The sequence below is a fragment of the Saccopteryx leptura genome, chromosome 9 (assembly GCF_036850995.1).
Source record: "Saccopteryx leptura isolate mSacLep1 chromosome 9, mSacLep1_pri_phased_curated, whole genome shotgun sequence".
Classification (NCBI taxonomy): domain Eukaryota; kingdom Metazoa; phylum Chordata; class Mammalia; order Chiroptera; family Emballonuridae; genus Saccopteryx; species Saccopteryx leptura.
In genome coordinates, this window is record NC_089511.1 from 84,479,322 (window position 1) to 84,499,338 (window position 20,017).

At 39.5% G+C, this 20,017-nt stretch overlaps 1 protein-coding gene across 4 annotated transcripts in view; it reads left to right on the forward strand.

The window, feature by feature from the left end:
* Positions 1–20,017, forward strand: part of NRG3 (neuregulin 3) — a 1,209,406-nt gene that overhangs the window by 905,162 nt on the left and 284,227 nt on the right. For all 4 annotated transcript variants that reach the window (XM_066349570.1, XM_066349572.1, XM_066349571.1 and 1 more), the window contains exon 3: positions 19,519–19,592. In XM_066349570.1, the coding sequence (XP_066205667.1) occupies positions 19,519–19,592 (74 nt within the window). The remainder of the gene's footprint in view (positions 1–19,518; positions 19,593–20,017) is intronic.

The window sequence follows — 20,017 nt, forward strand, 5'->3', positions numbered from 1 at the left end:
GGATAGGCACTTAACAATTATTGAAACATTTCATTGGGATAAAATTACAAGCCTAGGGACTCCAACAGTCTATGGCTTGTTCCAAGCCTAATAACATCATGGGATGCAAATTAGGATAAATAGTGGTTACTACTGACTGAAAAGATATTTATATATCATTTAAAAGATTCATAGAGAACAACTAGTGTGCTTAACTGTTATTCTGTAACAGAATGCAAATGTTTTGATCACTAGAGCAGGGGTCGGGAACCTATGGCTCGCGAGCCAGATGTGGCGCCTTTTTTTTTTTTTTTTTTTTGTATTTTTCTGAAGCTGGAAACTGGGAGGCAGTCAGACAGACTCCCGCATGTGCCCTACTGGGATCCTCCCGGCATGCCCTCCAAGGGGCGATGCTTTGCCCATACGGGGCATCGCTCTGTTGTGACCAGAGCCACTCTAGCGCCTGAGGCAGAGGCCATGGAGCCATCCCCAGCACCTGGGCCATCTTTGCTCCAATGGAGCCTTGGCTGCGGGAGGGGAAGAGAGAGACAGAGAGGAAGAGGAGGGGGAGGGGTGGAGAAGCAGATGGGCGCCTCTCCTGTGTGCCCTGGCTGGTAATTGAACCTGGGACTTCTGCACGCCAGGCCGACGCTCTACCACTGAGCCAACTGGCCAGGGCCAGATGTGGCTCTTTTGATGGCTGCATCTGGCTCGCAGACAAATCTTTAATAAAAAAATAATAACATTAAAAATATAAAACATTCTCATGTATTACAATCCATTCATTTCCTACCTCTCATGTTCATGGTTGCGGGTGGCTGGAGCCAATCACAGCTGTTCTCCGGGACAACACCAAATTTTTATTGGATAATGCATAACCAACACAGGTCGTTGTATGGCTCTCATGGAATTACATTTTAAAATATGTGGCATTCATGGATCTCTCAGCCAAAAAGTTTCCCGACCCCTGCACTAGAGTATAGATTCTCAAGATTATTAAATATTAATGAAAATATGTTTAAAACCATTTCATGAAGGAAAATGTTTTTCTTTAATGAATAAAATAAATTTATTACTATAGAATCACATATTTTTAAATTAGTAATAATGTTTTACTAGTTTTTTCATTGGTTAATGTGAGCTAAACTTAACACCAACTCCTCTAAAAATTAATCACTAAGAAACCAATCATTAGAGTTGTGATAATCAAAATTAAGAGCATAAATAAATAGATAGGTACTATATATATTACCATAAAACTATAAATATGTATTGAGATTGAGTAAGTTTGACATCTAGAAACATTTTGGTCTATCTGAGATGTGATCCTAAATCACAATCTTCTATTATGTAAATAACGTCTTACTATACAGGGATCATAGCTTTTAAAGTTTTATGTTAACTTAAAATTAAACAAGGTCTTTCAAAGTGAGTGGCAAACAGTGTCATTTGAGATCGATAGGAATACTTGAGAATATTTGAGAATCTTTAATTCGAGCAGAAGCCCAAATAGGTTTCAGTTAGAAGACAAAGTCAATGGATATTTATGAGAACGTGAACAGAGGCAATTACATCAATGGAAGAAAGTCATTTTTGTTGGTCCAGATACATAGTTATGTTAATTCTAAACAGTGTTTTTAATTTTCAGTTCAGTAGTCATCAATCCAGAAGTCATAATAACTGATTATTCATTATTTTTGCATACAGTTCTTTGGGACATAATGTTGCTTATGCCCAACCCAAAGGTTATTTTGCTTTGTTTCAACATTCCGAAGTTTGATCTTTAAGACATGTGAGACAGTTCCTCTGACATGGCAGCTCCATTGTAAACTCACTACATTTATAGTATTGTTTACATTTATCCCTTTTGATCAAGATCTTTCCTTGAAATCATTGCTGATCAATCATCATAAGCAGCACTGATTTATTATTACAGGCATTCTTGCTTCTTCATTGTCAGGCTTATTATGGTTAAAGTGGACATAACTCACAACTTCAAACCTTACTAGTTTTGTAACTTAATCAAATGCTTAATCAGTCCAAATCTCTATATTTTTTACCTTTAAAACCACAAATAAAACAGTGCTGACTTAGCAATACTGGGTAGAATATATAGGTAATTAAGTAAAGTGTCTAGCACAGAATTTAGAAAATTGTAGGCACTTGATAAATATGATTTCTATCTTTTATATATCAAATAATGTAGATGGCTTCTAGGAGCCCTAGTCACTTCTTATTTACTTCCAACAAATGATTTTTTAAAGTAATAATTATAAAATAGACTAATTATGTTGTAGCCTTGGGAAGTTTTAGAGTAGGTCATTAAAGTTGTAATTGTGGTGCAACTTTTTTTAGATAGAGGTCTGGTAATAAATCCCTCAGAAACCTTTGTAAAGTGTAGCTAGTTTATTTGAAGGCAAAGAACAGAATGAGAAAACTAGAGCTTTTCCTCTTCAAAAGAGTTTATGAGCTTTAAGTAACTAATGGGCATAGCTCTCTTTTGTGCTCCAGGCCAGGGTGATTAGCCCTGTTAGCAAAAGAGGAAATGGGTGCCCAGAGGGATAAATTAGTTCCTCTGAGGTGCTGTGAGCAGGGAGGGAGGTGAGTGTTTGTGTCTGTGCATGTGCAGTTATGTGCCTAGAAGTCAGTATGATTTCATACTGTTGCTAATTCCTATGCTGCCTTATTAGTCTGTTTAATTTTTCATGTTTTATCTACTTTTGCAATCAATTGTCTTATTACATTTCCTTATCTGTAGTATTTAACAAAGTTTTTGTTTCCAGATATACTACCACTTTCTTTTCAGTGCTTTATATTTAATTGGGAATGGGCATATGAATTGAGATGTTAGAACATGATAACATACTATTAAATCTAAAGCCATACTAAATATCTTTATATTTTTAATCTTTTTTAGATTAATTAAATTAGGGGGTCCTGGCCTGTTGGCTCAGTAATGGAATGTTGGCCCAGCATGTAGAAGTCCCTGGTTTGATTCCTACTTAGGGCATATAGGAGAAGTGACTATCTGCTTCTCCACCCCCCCATCTCTCTCTCTCTCTCTCTCTTCCCCTCCTGCAGCCATGGTTTGAATGGTTTGAGCAAAGGTGGCCCTAGGCACTGAAGACAGCTCCAAAGCCTCACCTCAGGCATTAAAATAGCTTGGTTGCCAAGCAACAGAGTAGAGGCCCAGACTGGCAGAGCATCACCTGGTAGGGGGCTTGCAGGGTGGATTCTGGTTGGAGAGCATGTGGGAGCCTTTTTCTGCCTCCCCACCTCTCACATAATAAAAAAATTATGGCATTATATAACTAAGCAAATAATTAAAAATGCTATTTTCACTTTTATCTTTACCTCTACATTAAGTATAAAATGATAGGCTTCCTTTTCCTCAAGAGATAGTTAATAATGAAATGGAGCACTTAGAAGTATACATTACACTATTAGAATGGTCAACAACGCAAGTAAACATGCTCTCCAGTGTTAGTTGAAATGGAATAAAATCTAACTTCTCACATATGTGTTCTTTGTGCCCTGAGACACAGAGGAGGTCCTGAGGGAAGTTAGACCCTCTCCATCTGTTACTCTACAAGATGAAGCACTTTCTCATTGATTTATTCCAGGTTGAAAACACATAGTAATATCAAATAAATCACCCATAAAGTGATTAACTGAATCAATCTGTCTGTCTCTCTGTTTTTATTTTACAAAATAATAACCATTTAATTGATTTCAAGTCACTGCTCACTTTTGCATATTCATTTCAACTTGTCAAACACTCCAGTTAAATAACATTCTTTTGAATTCTATTTTGAATGTACTGTCTGTGGATATCCACTTAATTTTTGTCAACTTGTACTAGTTTGCATTTTCCTTAGTTTCAATTAAAGGTCAAGAATTATATCCATCTCACTGTTAGAAGGACTATTCCCTTATATGTCTTTTCAAGCTCACCTAACCTTACCCATGCTCTGATGTGATATTCCCAGTTTTCATGTGACATCCTTTTTATAATTTGTTTCATTATCTATCCTTCTCCAAGCTAGTTATATTGATATTGCCACCTCTTTCTCACCTTGTTGAGGCAATTGAATTGTGCTGATTAATCTCCAACAATACATATGTTTTCACTAGAAAGACTCAGAAAAGTTTGACATGAGGGATGGCAGGAATGTCTTCTTTTTAAGAGAAATTGTAAAACAGCAAAGAGAGCACTGAATTTAGAAAGAATCCAAAAACTCTAATCCTTGTTTTACCCATCATGGCCTTTAATGGCTTGGCAAATCCACCACCTTTGTCTTATAATATTGTCTTCCACAAAATGAGGTGGTTGGAATAAATGCCCTTTATGAATTTTTCTAATTCCATTTTTATACAGTATAAGAAAACATTAAGATTTGGGTCTAACTCTGTCCATACTTATTTCATTTGATATATACATAATTATTAAGATTTTTAAAGAAGTTTTAGGTAAACAGGGAAACTGAGGAGAAGACATAGAGATAGCCCGTAGACCCCCTGCCATCACACAGCACCGCCTCCCCTTAGCAGCATTCCCACCAGAGTGTCTACATTGACACATCATAATCACCCAGAGTCCATAGTTTTCTTTAGGGCTCAATTTTGCTATTGTACATTCTATTGGTTGAGACAAATATATAATGACATATGTCCTTTACGATGGTATCATGCAGAGCATTTTTACAGCCCTAAAAATTCTCTGTGCTCTGATTATTCATCTCTTACCCTCAAACCTTGGTAAACGCTGATCTTCTTAGTGGTTCCATATTTTTTGCTTTTTCCATAGTGTCATACGGTTAGAATCATATAGTATGAAGCCTTTTCAGATTGGATTCTTTAATTTTGTAATATGTATTTAAATTGTTTTCATGTCTTTCTTATGACTTGATAGCTCATTTCTTTTTAGCACTGAATAATATCCCATTGTCTGAATGTACCACAGTTTCTCTGTTTACCTACTATCCATTCTTGATTCCTTTCAAGTTGTGGCAATTGTGGATAAAGCTGCTACAGACATCCTTGTGGAGGCTGTTGTATGGGCATAAGTTTTCAGCCCTGTCAGGTAAATAGCAAGGAGCACAATTGCTGGATTATACAGTAAGGATATGTTTAGTTTTATAAAAGAAACTGCTAAACTGTCTTCCAGAGTATCTGTACCATTTTGCATTTCCACCACCAATGAATGAGAGTCCCTGTTCCCTGTTGGTGCACATCCTTGCCCACATTCCATGTTGTCATTGTTCTAGATTTTGCTCCTTTTAATAGGTGTACAGTGGGATCTCGTAGTTGTTTTACTCTGAATTTCCCTAGTGACCGACAGTGTGGAGTAACTCTTTATAGGGTTATTTCCCATGCTTATGTCATTTTGCTCAGGTGACTGTGCAGATCTTGGGTCCACTTTTTAATTGTGTAGTTTGTTTTCTTATTGTTGAATATTAAGAGTGCTTTGTATATTTTTTTATAACAGTTTGTTATCAAATGTGTCTTTTACCAATATTTCCACTCAGTTTGTGGCTTGACTATGCATTTTTTTCACATTGTTTTTCATGTTAAAAATTTTTTTGTTCCTAAGATATACTACAGTATTGGGGAATTCCTGTTATTGAAAAATCAAATGAAGATGTGGTATTATAACTGGGTTATAAATAATTAATGAAGCAAAGAACTCAAATCATTTTTAAAATTAAATTATTTGCTGTACTCAAATTGTGTGATTTAAAAAAATAAGTTAAAATATGAATGTATTATAATGAAAAACCAACCTTGGTCTTCTTTTCTGAACCAACTCCCCCTCCCCCACAACTCTCCCAACTGGACTCCCTCCCCAAACAGGCAGACAAGCTTATTAAATCATTTTCCTTTGCCATTTTCCCAGTTGTTAACTCTATATAGCTAAATAACACATTAAGCTTCTATTTCTTGCTTTATCTACTTTAGATATGGCACATTGACTTTCTATGATAACGGGAATTTAAAGTCACTTACACCACCCCCCACCAATTCTTTCTTCTCCCTACCTGGTTCTATCACTATTCTTGGTTCTCAGAGTTGGTCTTAAGAACACATTTAAAGAAGCAGAACAGTATAATTAAGAAGTGGGGCTTTTGTGCAGCATTGAGGTTGATCTAGTCACATAATTCCCCGGTTTTCTCCTAACAGATTTTCAGCTTTAGAGTAATGATTATATTTGACTGCACACCCATTTCAACCTACAAGCCTGTGCCCTGTTTTTGTTCAAGGCAAGACCTCACTTTCATCTCAGTCTGAAATGCATGAGGCTTTTAATATGAAATCACTTTCCATTCAGTCCAAAGCTTTCTTGTTGCTGATGAATGTCATACATAATGAAAGATTATATCCATTTATCCCCAGCAGTAAATCATTTATCACACAAGGGAGATATATTATTGTGAATTCTGATCAAAGCTGCCCACTGCCTTTGGCCAACAGAAATGTTGCACCCTGTTAGTCGATTATACAGTATCCTGGGAGAAACAGGGAAAATTATGCTGTTGAACGAGGGTTCAGCAAACTCTATGGGTTTCTAAAATGGCTTTTAAAGAAATCATGTTTCATGGAGAAACTGTCTATGATCGAGGACGGTAAACTGTAGAAGTCTTTTTCTGCTCTCTTCACTTAATTAAATCAGAAAGCTGTGGGAATCTGCAGTTTGCCCTGCAATGTCGGTAGCCAGATTTGTGAATGACACAGTGTGGATGTTTTGCCCCCTTTCTTAGAGAGACAATAATTATTACCACTTCTTTTTGAAGCCTGCTGTGAGTGGTTTTATTGGTTCTTTTTCTAATGAGCTGCCTCTCTCCTTTATAGTGCCAATCATCAAGATGCCTTTTACATAAGATTTATCTCTCAGATTTCTTTTCTTTTCCTTCTTCCTTATTAAGCTGAGCACGTCTTTACTTCAGGGAATTACCCATACTTCCGAGGCAGGGGACAAGACTGACCTCTTTGATCTTGTGTTTATATCATGCTCACTCATCATCTCCTCTGAGAGCGCGAATTCCAAAAAGGACATCACAGTTTTCCAGAAGAGTTTCTTCTTGTGATTTCTCTTTTATTTTATCATTGCCGCATGTTGCACACCTGCACTCATTGCTTCTCAAACTCAGTGACATGTGAGCACCTCAGTATCAAAATTATTTGGAGTAAAGTGAGATGCAGAATGAAGCAGAAAAAACGGGCCCCCTTTCTTCTTTTGTTCGTATTTGGGCTGCAGGCCAGCATGATCGTACAACTTATTAAGAATTTATGCAAAGTAGTAGTAAGTGATCCAAACAATTAAGTCACAAGTCAGCACCGAACATTTACAAACAGCACTGCTTCATTTGAACTTCCCCACATTCTTGAAATAGCCCTTTGATGCTTTGGCCTTGAAGAGCTAGCTATTGAAATTCCTCTTCTCCTCTTCCAGATTCTATGAGCTCATTGCATCGCTCCTATGGTTAATAGAAGTACACCTGATTCATAAACAACACAGGTTTGAACCAGGTCCATTAAATGGAGATATTTTAAAATATATATATATACATTCTGCGCTCATATCTCTGAACATCTTGTCCTTATATTCAACCAACCAGGTAGATGAAAAATAGTATTTTTTTTTAATGTGGAGGACTGACTGCATGCATTGTTCTACACCATTTTATATAAGGGACTTGAGCACCCATGTATTTTGGTATCTGTGGGTGGTCCTAGACCAATCCCTCCAGATACTGAGGAACAACTATAGTTAAGTCTTGGGGTTGGTATTCTTGAAACCTCAAAAATCAGTGTTCACGCTGCCTGTCACCATTCAGCCAATAAGTAAAGACAAGGAAGGAATCTTTGTGGGCACTTTATTCAGATGAACTGCAATCTAAGAAGACAGTGGGTTATGTTTCCTAAAAATGGTTTTAACATCTCTTCTCAAGGTGACCATTTTGTAGAGGGAGAAAAGGGTAGTTGAGGGGTTTAAAATTCAGATAAACAAGTTAATTAGATAAAGTTTGCATTCCAGAAATTTTTCTAGCATTTCTTCATTTGCATATCAGTAATTCTTTATCTGTGACATAGTTAGCAGGTGTTTTGTCCCTGGAATACAAAAGCTAAGATACTATCTTGATTGAATTACAGGATAGTTAAAAATATTATGTATTCTCTTTGAGGGTGGTCTGCTCTTCAAGGAAGGGTCTGAAAGAGGCTTTCCAAAGGAATATTAACCTAGATTCACAGAAACAATGGGCAGGGCTTTCTTAAGGCTAAAATAAACCTTTTACTAAACAGTTATATGTCTGGGGCATGACTTCCCACCATGACCTGCCCAGTTAGGAATTGATGATCAGAAAACCATATGAGCTAACTTTCCATAGAATCTGCTTTTTTGTCCAAGTGGGGAAGGAACAAACTTTTCTCTTCCCTCAAGCTTCTTTGTGGTCTAATAATCACATAGACCTGAGACATATTAACAAGAGGAAAAGACCAAATTTAATACATACATATGTATGAGAACCCTGCACACATTAGAGTTGCATAGACCCCCCCCCCCCCCCCACCACCACCACCACCTGCAAGAGAAGTCGAGAGAAAGAAAGTAGGATTGAGGTACATAAGTCATCCTGAGGTACAAATGAAGTAATGCCCCTTTGAGGCTTCCAGAATAATAAGAAGAGCAGATGTTTAATAAATAAAAGTTTGTCCTGCCATGTAGGAGGGTGAAAAGGTTATTGCTGATCATCTTTTATGGGCAGGCCCTCTAATTCAAATTCTTTCAGACAGTTAAGGGGGGGAGGCAGAATTTTCTCCTGAGCCTGGGCTAAAGTTGCCTTTAGCTCAAAAAATCTGCATACCACAGAGGCACATCTTGGGGTGACTTGTTCTGGACCCCCACATCCACAAGCCTTAACACCCAATGTGATCTGGAGACAGGCTCTTTAAGAGGTAATTGAGGTCAGATGAGGTCATATAGGTGGGGTCCTAATCTGATAGGATTGGTTGTCTTCTAATAACCAGGTGAGGTTAAATGAGAGGACAGCCATCTACAACCCAATTAGAGATTTCGCACCATTCACTGCTATAGTGGGCACCTCAATTTTGGGTTTCTAGCATCAGAGCCATGAGAAAATAATAATCACTTGTTTAAGCCACGCAGCCTATGATTCTTTGTTATGACTGCCCAAGCACTAATACAGCAAGTTGAAAATGTTTTACTCTGGCTCTGTTTTTGATTTTTGGTAAACTTCAAGCTGACAAGGACGATCATTGTCCTTTACTCCTCTATAGATATTTTTTAGATGGCCAGATCTAAAGAATAAATTCTACTGACTACTCTAGATGTGTGAGTGTAAGGCCAGGAGCCGCCATCGTGGCCATTCACATGCAGGTTCCCATTGGATTTGGGCAGACGATAAAGAAATGGCGGAGTCAGAGGATGGGGGGCCATCCTATTCATTGGTGTCTCACCAAGACAGGCAAACCACAAAAGAAGACAAGGGAAAAGCAGAAAACCAGCTTTTCCCATGAAGGGCAAGGGATCAGGGAAGCCCCTGCAATCGTGATAGCAGGAACTGAGTGAGCCAGCTCCTGGTCTGTCCCACTTTATAGTGTAGAAAACCAAAATCCCTTAATCCAATATACAAACAAGGAAGTCTCTGATACAAAGTCACTTATCCAAGGCATAATTGGATTCCTCATGAGAGTGCACCACCCAGATCATACAATCAGTCAAGGGTGTGGGGAAAAGCTTAGTCCTAAAACCAAACCTTAGGCTACAACGGCCTGGCCTGCTTATAGCCTGTCCCCCACACCCAATATAAGTCACAAGCGAGCAAACATATATATCATATTTACAAACTTATTTGACCAACAGTGAGTCAACTGCTCTTCTAATTACAAGCAAGTAGAAACAAGTGTGGGAATCTGCTAACGGTTGTGTTACCAGATGGGGACTGAGCCCAGAATGAGTCTTCCAGTATGTAGTGAGTGAGTCCCTGAGTTTGTGCAAGGAAGGTTTCATAACATGAGTCCAAGTGATTTTGAGAGTACATTTATTAAAGCTGGGGACACTGCAATTAAGGAAGGGCCTAAAATAGAAGAAGCAACAGAAGAAAGCCAAGGCATGCCTGGGGGCCAGGGCATAAGCCCAGGGTAAGTTACCACTGTCTGCTGCTCCTCTGGTTGTAAATATCATGGGGAGCTGTAGAGTAAGAGAGAAGATATGGGCATGCTTTGGAGAGAGGGTGCTGGTGTGTTCTTTGTCTTAAAGCTTTTTATCTTTTCTTAGCCAGTGGGACTTCTATGGGAGGTCTATGGGTCTTAATATTCATTAGCTTTCCAGGTGTACCATTCAGTATGTTGACTCATCAAAATGTGCATAAAGAGGAGTTAGGTTTACTTTCTGGTTTGTTTCATTTTTAAAGAATATCATTGAAGAGGGACCATGACCAAGGCCAGTCTGTTCCAGGATGGTGTAAACTATTTGTTTACTTTGTCTCAGTTTCCCTCATTCCAGTTGTCAAGCAATTTCCCTAGCTTTCTACTCTCCTGCCTCAGTTTAACCTTGGACATCAAAGAAAGTCTGTGATTAGCTAGTTTCTCAATATTGATATCATCGTAAGTGAAGATACTACAGAGGAGTCGCAGGGAGTGGATGTGACACGTGGTCTGCCCCTGAGGGGGAAACATCCAAGGCAGTCATGGGAGCTTTTAATTAACTAGAGAAGGGAGAGAAGAGGTCCTGACTCTCCTCTCATTTCAGTGTTGGAACCTAAATTATCTGCCTAAATCTTCTGATTATTAGATACATTTACAATGAATAAGGGCAATGTGTGTGTGTTTCTGTGTATATACACCACATGTACAAACAGCATGCACTAAATCAAGACTCAGTAATCCCACTCAGAGAAGACCAGCTGAGACCTTGGGGAGGTCTGACACAGACTTCTGTCACGCTCTACTGGGGAGAATTGGGTGTCATCCTGCATCTAAAGGGCATGCCTTTTCCACCAATATTTAATAAACTACCTCCATTGAAAACTAGAATCTCACATTTTTCTGAATAGATTTTTGTATATACTAGGAAATTAGCAATATAGCATTTTCTTTATCAATTAGACTGATTGAAATAGTGAAACTCTAACCATCCTCCACCTGTCAGTATTATCCCTTAATCTTTTTGTTCTTGATAAGAGAAACTGTTATTATACCACAATTTATGATATTGAAATTATGAACTTTTTGTGCAAGATGGCTTATTGAGAGAAAGCTCCATAAGTCTAAATTTAGGGTCAATTTTAAAGAACTGACTTATAGCCTTATTCAGATTTATAAGAGCTTTAATAAGAGAAACTTACACACCTGGGCAAAGTGGCTGTTCCCAGTGGTGGCAGGCTGGGAAAAACCCACACACCTTCCAGAACAGGGTCCCTTCTTATACGGGCTTAATAGCATAAAGAGGGTTAGTAGTAAAACCACATGGTGGGTAGTCACACAGCCCACCAGAAAGAACAATGCATTTCTAAAAGATAACATCATGTAGTTGTTATACTCTATACATTCATTAAACTCTCTTCTGGGATGTGATGTTTTTCTTTCGGGGGCATTCCAGATTCCAGGGCAGTCAGTCAAGCATATGGGTGCAGAATCACAGAGAGTTCAACAGTCACAGAAAGTATAGCACTTCCCAGACGCCTTTGCTGCAGGAGTCATATCGTATCTCTGAAGTGAGTTCCCAGACAGCGCCAATACATTATTCCTTTATTTACCTTCTTAGCTTAAAAAGATACTTTTTAAAATTTTAGATACAGTTAAGTCAAAGGTAAAGTAAATAGAATGGTTTGGTCAGCCCACAGAGCTGCTCTTGATAATAATATTGCTTTGCATTCTAACCTGGAGAGTCCTTTCATGCTATGTTATGTTTCAATTTTCTTAATGAAGCGTTAAGATTGAAGTGAAGTTCTTGACCAAATAAGGGAAGAAATCTCTAGAAAGGGACGAATTTATTCCTACTGACATGATAACTGTTCAGCCCCTAGTTCTCCAGATGTGAGTGTGCCATACCTGAGAATGAAGCACCTTGATGTGAACGGTTGCTGCCTCTCTGGCACTACAGGTGACCAAATGAAGTGGGTGCCTGTGGACACAAGTCTCTGATACCCTACACGTGGTTGGAAAGAACTTGTGGGTGAGGAAACACACATTTGCTATGTTTTTTAACTTCCCAGACTTGCAGTCACTGGGCTCAAACATGATCAGAATATAACATGCCTTCTGGATTTGACCAGATGCTTGTAAATTTACATCTGAAATCTAGAGCAGTCCTAGGATGCAACAACTGACCTTCATCTACTTTGAATTCAAACTTTCCCTAAGGAAAATTTTAAAAATAAATCCTACTTCTTTTTTCCCTTAAGATTGCAGATACAACTCTGTTAGCAAGAAATAACAGAGTTGGAAGATGAGTGACATTGTAAGCAACAGTTGCCTCTACCATGGAATTTGTGGTTAATCTGAAAGCTATTGATATAACACATTGGAGGACCTTCCTGAGTTAAGGCAGCTATTACTCTACAATATAATCTAATTCTAATTTTTTCGATTTATAACTGAAAGGATTTTGGAAATGCTGTACCTATGACCAATCTATAGGTAATTTTAATTTCAGTTGGTTACCTTATACATCATGCTGTCTTAATTAGTGTTCTTTTAAATTAGACCACTTAATTACATTCTACATTCCGTTAGAGAAAGCTTATACCTCAATCAGTGTCACAATATTCTCTGTAGCCAAACCTAGATCTTAGCTTCATCAGTGAGTGGCGGGGAAGGGACACTTTGTTCTAGCCACATTAATAATTTTTGAGCCAATAACTCTAAGCTGAAGATCCTTAGCTAGCAACATTTCTATTCACCCAGCAAACATTTTCATTTAGATGGAGACATGGTTGGGAGTCCTGGTTTCGTACTCTTGGTCTCTTCTAAGTTGGGCACTTCATTTGCCCTGCTGAAACTCCATTCTCTGTGTTTTTGTTTGTTTTGTTCCTATATGTTAACTGAGGACAGCCTGAAATTTAGAAATCTCATTTTCATTCTTTAGTACTAGTGTTCCCAAAGTCTTCCCACTCTTGGTGATTACCTTTATGATTGACATGAAGCTAAGGTATTTGCCTTTAAGTCAATGATTACTTTCGTGACATGGTTTGCTCAAGGACATTTTGAGATTGGATAATGACTTACAAATCTAAGTCTTTAATTCTTTCTATAAATTATGGCTCCATTTCATAATATTTGGACCATATGTTCAAGTATTAATCTTGGTAAAGGTAGCTAGGTGTACGGTGATCTATGTGACTACTGAATTCTCATGGTGAGATTCAGTAAGTGCTATACATCACACAAGGACTCCAGATCAACCTTGGTTAGTTTTGCCTCTAGTTCAAATCCTGGCTGTGTAATTTTAGTGTTAGATCCTTAATCTTCCTAAACCTCTGTTTCCTCACTCAAAAACCTGGGGTAACAATTCCAAATTCAAAGACATGAAAAACTAACATTTATGAGTGCTTACCATGACCCACAGGTTTTGTGTCACTTTTTTCCTTAATAGTAATCCTGGGAGGTAGCTACAGTTATCATCTCCATTTCCAGAGGAAGAAGGCATGAGAAGCCTAAGCAATCAGTGAAATAGCCCATCTGGACTTAAAACCAGGCAGTGTCCCAAACCTCCCTGCCTCTAAAATGTGAGGCTTAAATGCCTGATGATCTTTCTGTTTTCCCAACCAAGGACTGACACTGATGCTGAAGAGAATTGACAGGGCACAAAGAAGAATACCTGCAGGGGTTGTTCAGTATTTAAATCAGCGTTTAATGGGCCCCTTGAAATTGGAAGGCTTGTACATCACTGACAAAATGTCTGCCCTCCGACAACATTGCCACTATCTCTCTTTTGAAGTTAATTGGTTTCTGCTGGTTTAAATTTTATGTCTACACTCCAGTTTCCAAGGAGGAAGCATGCACACACTTTCCAAAGCTCACGCAGATGCCAGGCCCTGCACAGGGATGAAAGCAAATATTTGAAACTCTTTCTGTCCTTTATACATTTCTGCCTGCACATTATGTAAACTGCATCTTTGTGGATGTGATAGATAGAAGGCATCTAGGTATAAAAATTACTAAAAGTGCATGTGTATAACATCAACCAGATGTGGTTGTTCATTTTCCGTCTTCCTGATTTAATCCCCATTTTATTTGGGTAGAAACTGGGCAACAGGGATACTAAATAATTTGCCTAAAGTACATCCCTGCAAATACTAAGCAGAGAAACAAGATTATAAACTCAATTCTGTTAATCATGATAGAGATGAGGAAAACCTGTGTTAAGATAAAGCTATTGGGCCATCTGTGTGGATAATTAAGACCCTGACTATGAAGGCAAGAGTAGGAATGGAGAAGAAGGCAGGGACACAATGATAACACCTTCCATTAGTGAGTAAATGACCAGGAAAGAAGTGGGCGAGGACTGAGGGGAATACAGTTTCCTCGGTGGAACAGTGTTTGTGTTGTTTTAGTTTGGTTTAGTTTTCCTAATAGGAAGTAGAGGGATAAATTGAGTAATAATATGGATTTGTAGGGAAGCTGTTGGTCACAGGTGAGAGTTCTTCAATTTGCAGTCAAAGTTACTAATATTATTAGCTCTAATATAGCTATCATTCAGAAATGTGTTCCAAGAAATAAACTGACAGACGACTATTGTAAGAGGTGAAGTTAGCACTGTGGGCTGATAGCCCTGGCCATCACTTCTAGCTAGCCAAAGGGTGTCGATTTCCATGCAAACATCAGCAAATGATCTGTTTTCAGTCTTCTCCTGGGCACACTCCATGTCCAGGCTGGGTGATCCGGTGGCCACTTCCGTGTTTCCACACTGACAAAACGAGTCTTGAATCACAGCTGATAATTATTTTGCGTGTTGTGCTTTCTCATCTTTACCAGTACTATGCTCTTCTTCTCTTTTGCCCAAAGGCTGATTTCTACAACTTTTCACTGAAGCTGAGCTTTTTCTTAGGAACAATGTAGAAGAGGAAAACTAAATTAAAGGGGTGGCTTGCTGTGTCAGGTACAGCTGAACAAGTGGGAGGGGAGTGAGGGCCACATCGGAAGGAGGTAAGGAGTAGAAAAAGTGATGCCTCTGGTCTTGTCCTGTAGAAGGGGAGAACACTGGTGATGGTCTGACCCTGTGGCTCTCCAGCAGAGGATGCTTTGCTTATACAATGGCGCTCAGGGTCTCCAGAGTCCTCCCTTCAACCTCTCACCTGCCCTACCCTGCTTTGGACATTGTCTCCTCTTCTAAATTTGGAAATAAACTAAACAGGCAACATTATCAAGGACTTACTGGTTTCCAAAGTGACAACTCCTTCACCTCAGAGGTGATAAATGCACAAAATTTAAGATTCACATTTTTTGCAAATTAAAATTTCTTAGCTCTCGCAGACTGTTTGCTTTGTAGTTGTTTCACTGCTGATAATATTTCCTATCCCAAGCCTGTTCCCTGCTCTTTGGCCATCCAATTGTAGAATCAAAATTTAACTGTAGAAAATGACCAGAGACCATCACGATTTTTAACAAAATCTCTGTGATGCAAGTCTTCTTGGGGGTAAAGAAATTCAGAGAATGGAAAGGAGAAATTGAGTGGAATTTTTAAAGCAATGCAGAGTAAAATATAATACCTGGTTAAGGTAAAATGTGTGCTTTTTCAAATCATGTATTTACCAAAGATTATACATGTACTTTTAATTTTTTATTAAGTTAATTCATACTTTATTAAGACAAAGAGAAAGCATTTTTTATTATATGGATTCCTCTTGTTTTTATACCTGTATCTTTCAAAGAGCAAACATCTGAAAAAAAAAATAAAAAGTGCTCTCAGACTTTTCTAAAACACCTACCAAAACAAACATGCCACTATATTTCTCAAAAGATGTGCTGCTGATCACACTGACAGAAGCTTCACCAAGCTCAATCAATTAAGTCCATCTAAACCAGAAAAGCGCATCTTTTTTCCCTTTGTGTTATGTGTCTTTTTTGTTTGTTTGTTTGTATTTTTCCAAAATAAGAAGTAGGGGAGGGGAGATGGGCAGCGACAGACAGACGTGCCTGACTGAGATCCACCCGGCACGTCCACCAGGGGGCGATGCTCTGCCCATCTAAGGCGTTGTTCTGGGGCAACCAGAGCCATTCTAGCACCTGAGGCGGAGGCCATGGAGTGGTCCTCAGCGCCCAGGGCAACATTTCTCCCATGGAGCCTTGGCCACAGGAGGGGAAGAGAGAGATAGAGAGAAAGAAGAGGGGGTAGGGTGGAGAAGCAGATGGGCACTTCTACTGAATGTCTTGGCCAGGAATTGAGCTGAGGACTTCCACACGCTGGACCATTCTACCTCTGAGCCAACCAGCCAGGGCCTGTGTTATGTCTTAAATATTGTAATAAATTTAGTCCACTTCATTGGCATTACCTGCTTGCCACATTGTGTCTTTACATTTAGATGGGTCTGAACTTATCAAGGTGACATATGTGTGACTTTTCACTGGAAATTTTAATTTGTCAATTTTAAAACCCAGCAGCAATTAGCAGGGACACTACCTCCTTAGCAAAGGACTGGGGCTTGCACATCTGGTCACACAGCCTCTGGTGGGAGAGGGTCTCCTTGGGCTGGGCTGCTCCGACATCCTCACACATTATTCTCTACAGCACACTGGTGTGCAGGATGTGGGCACTCTATGCAATTTTTCTGATATCCCACGAGGCCTGAACACTACAGAGTGGGTTCAAACTCATGGAAAATTCATTTAAGACTTAAAAATTTTCAAATACCTTTTCTTATTTTCTTTTTCACACAAATGGAATAATGCATCTTAAGGTACAAAGAACCCTTAAAAAGGAAAACAAAACACACACATAAAAACCACTTCCCCTTAAAAGCAGCTTTCTCCCTAGGATACTATTGCATAGTAAATGAAGTTACAAAGACTAAAGTGTGCTGAAAATCTCCCACATATGTCGGAAATAATAACCTTCAAAAAGTTAATGCACACGATAGCACGCACCCAGCCCATAATTCATGGGAAAATAAAAATTAAAACACCATGGTTCAGGTAATTCTGAATAAAGGTAAACTAACAACAACAGGCCAGCTTCCAAAGAACTAGAATATTTTCATCCGAAATGTGCTCCAATCCTAAGTATTTCCTGATTTTTTACCATTATAAACCTAGTGATACACCTGATTTATTTCAAGTGCAATATATGAAATTTTAAAAAGGTTATGAAAATATGTGGCACTTGAACAATTTTTTCAGTAGCCCATTGGGTATCTGCAGTGTCTACATAGCAGAAGACTCTTCTCAGTCAAGGAGGAAAATTGCCAACTGCACTCCAGACAGCCAGGAAAGATGCTAAGGAGAACTGCCCGTGACCTGAGTTCCCATTTGCCTCACAATGAAAGGAGAAGACTTACCTAGGTGCCTTTTAGTGTTACTGTTCCAGTTGCAATAGACTTTAATAGTTTATTACACTCGGAATACAAAGTATATTATAGAGAAAGGATTCACCCCTGTCTCTGATGGAACAGTTTCCTTGAATTCTTTCATTGATTTCATAGACTTCTAACAACCAGCGGATTGTTTTTAAAAATCTGATTTTTATGTTAGCAGCACTATTTCCTCCTCTATAAGTAGTACAGCTTCATTCCACCAGCAACAGTGGATGCTCCCCCCCTCCCACCTCCCCTTGCTTAACTCCAGAGTGGCAGATTAAGCTGCAAGCCTACCACTGAATGCCACACCCTCCTGACAGGCTGTTCTAAAGCAAGTGTTTGGGACCACCATGGCCATGTTTGTTCCTTGAACTCCAGCTGATGAGTCGATGCTGCCCAGGCAGCCAAGCAGCCCTGACAGAGCACTGGACACAGACTCAGAGACCTGGCAGGGCTGTGGTGACATGCCTCATTGCAGGTGCATCCAGACAAGTGCCTTGCCTCCAAACTGCACGCGCTCACCTCGCCTGCAATGCCTGGCAGAAAGCAGGCACTTTGCACATGTCTGCTGGATGCAAAGGAGGAAATAGGAGAGCAAAGTGTGAGTTTATAGAAAATGCACAGAGACCTTGTTCATAGAGATCTTGCCAGGTCTGAAATGAATGCTATTTCTGGCCAATAAAAGAACAGGGACTTGAGATTAGCTAAGTTAAAATAAATAAATAATTAGCAAAGGAAGAAACCAATAAAATACAAGGAATATAAATAAACAGTAGCCAAAATCTGATACTATTTGATAAATTACATAAGAACATATTTCTATTAGAAAATTAACACTTGCTAGGCCCTGGCTGGTTGGCTCAGTGGTAGAGTGTCTGCCTGGCGTGCAGAAGTCCCGGGTTCAATTCCCAGCCAGGGCACACAGGAGAAGCGCCCATCTGCTTCTCCACCCCTCCCCCTCTTCTTCCTCTCTGTCTCTCTCTTCCCCTCCCGCAGCCGAGGCTCCATTGGAGCAAGGATGGCCCGGGCGCTGGGGATGGCTCCTTGGCCTCTGCCCCAGGCGCTAGAGTGGCTCTGGTCACAACAGAGCGAGGCCTGGGAGGGGCAGAGCATCGCCCCCTGGTGGGCAGAGCGTCGCCCCCTGGTGGGCGTGCCGGGTGGATCCTGGTCGGGCTCATGCGGGAGTCTATCTGACTGTCTCTCCCCGTTTCCAGCTTCAGAAAAATACAAAAAAAAAAAAAATTAACACTTGCACCTGACCAGGCGGTGACATAGTGGATAGAGTGTCAGACTGGGATGCAGAGGACCCAGGTTCCAAATTCTGAGGTCGCGGCTTAAGTGCGCAGTCGCTGGCTTGAGCGTGGAATCATAGACATGATCCCGTGGTTGCTGGCTTGGAGCCCAAGGTCGCTGGCTTCAGCCCAAGGTCACTGACTTGATCAAAGGATTACTTGCTCTGCTGTAGCCCCCAGTCAAGGCACATATGGGAAAACAATCAATGAACAACTAAAGTGCCGCAGTGAAGAATTGATGCTTCTCATCTCTCTCCCTTCCTGTCTATCTGTCCCTCTCCATGACTTTCTCTCTGTCTCTGTCAAAAGGAAAAAAAGATTGACACTTGCAACATGATGCTTCTGAAAGGGCATCTGCAGCTTTTTAGAGACCTGTGTGTTGCAGAAAGAAAAGTGTACCTGTATACAAAATTATAATATGAGGAAGCCAGTATTGAGGTCACTATGAGGGCATCTTAAAAAGCCATTTAATTTGCTCATTGGGTATTATATACAAATTTATAAAAGCAAAGCAGTGCTGAGCTTGTTTTTTGTTATTGTTTTTGTTTTGCACAGAAATAGACTAAAATCTGCCTAAATCAAATTATACAAAAGCATGAATGTTCTATTCTCACATTTATTTACTTTATGTAACTGGTGGCTATTTTTGTTTGTTGAAATCTTGAAACTCACAAACCACATGCACTTGTTTGTTATTTATCCCTTTTCCCCAGGTGCAAAGAAGGCTACCAGGGAGTTCGTTGTGACCAATTTCTGCCGAAAACAGATTCCATCTTATCGGATCCAAGTAGGTCAAGCATTTTTCTTCTCTAACACAACAGGCAGCCTTTACTCTGAGCACTGGTTGCTAGCTCAGCTGAAAGCTGTATTGCATTCGTGCGTCTCAGGGTGGAAGCTGGCGACAGATGTTACTGTTCACAGCTTGCTCAGAACTAACTAAGTCCAGGTCCAGGTCTTCTGCATGGTGCTTGGTCTTCAGATTCAACTCCACTGATAATGAACCTCCATTGGGAATTTTATCAAAAATTGCTCCCTTAGCTTTTAGATTCCTTCACCCACACCACCCTCATTAGGAAAACAAGGGTAGAGAAAAATAGAAGGACTTACTATTATCCAAAAAAATTATAGAAATTACAGAATTGTTTTTCTGTAGTTGGTAATTTCTGAAATCTATTAACCTTTCTTTTTTGTACTGAAGTACAGAAATATGTG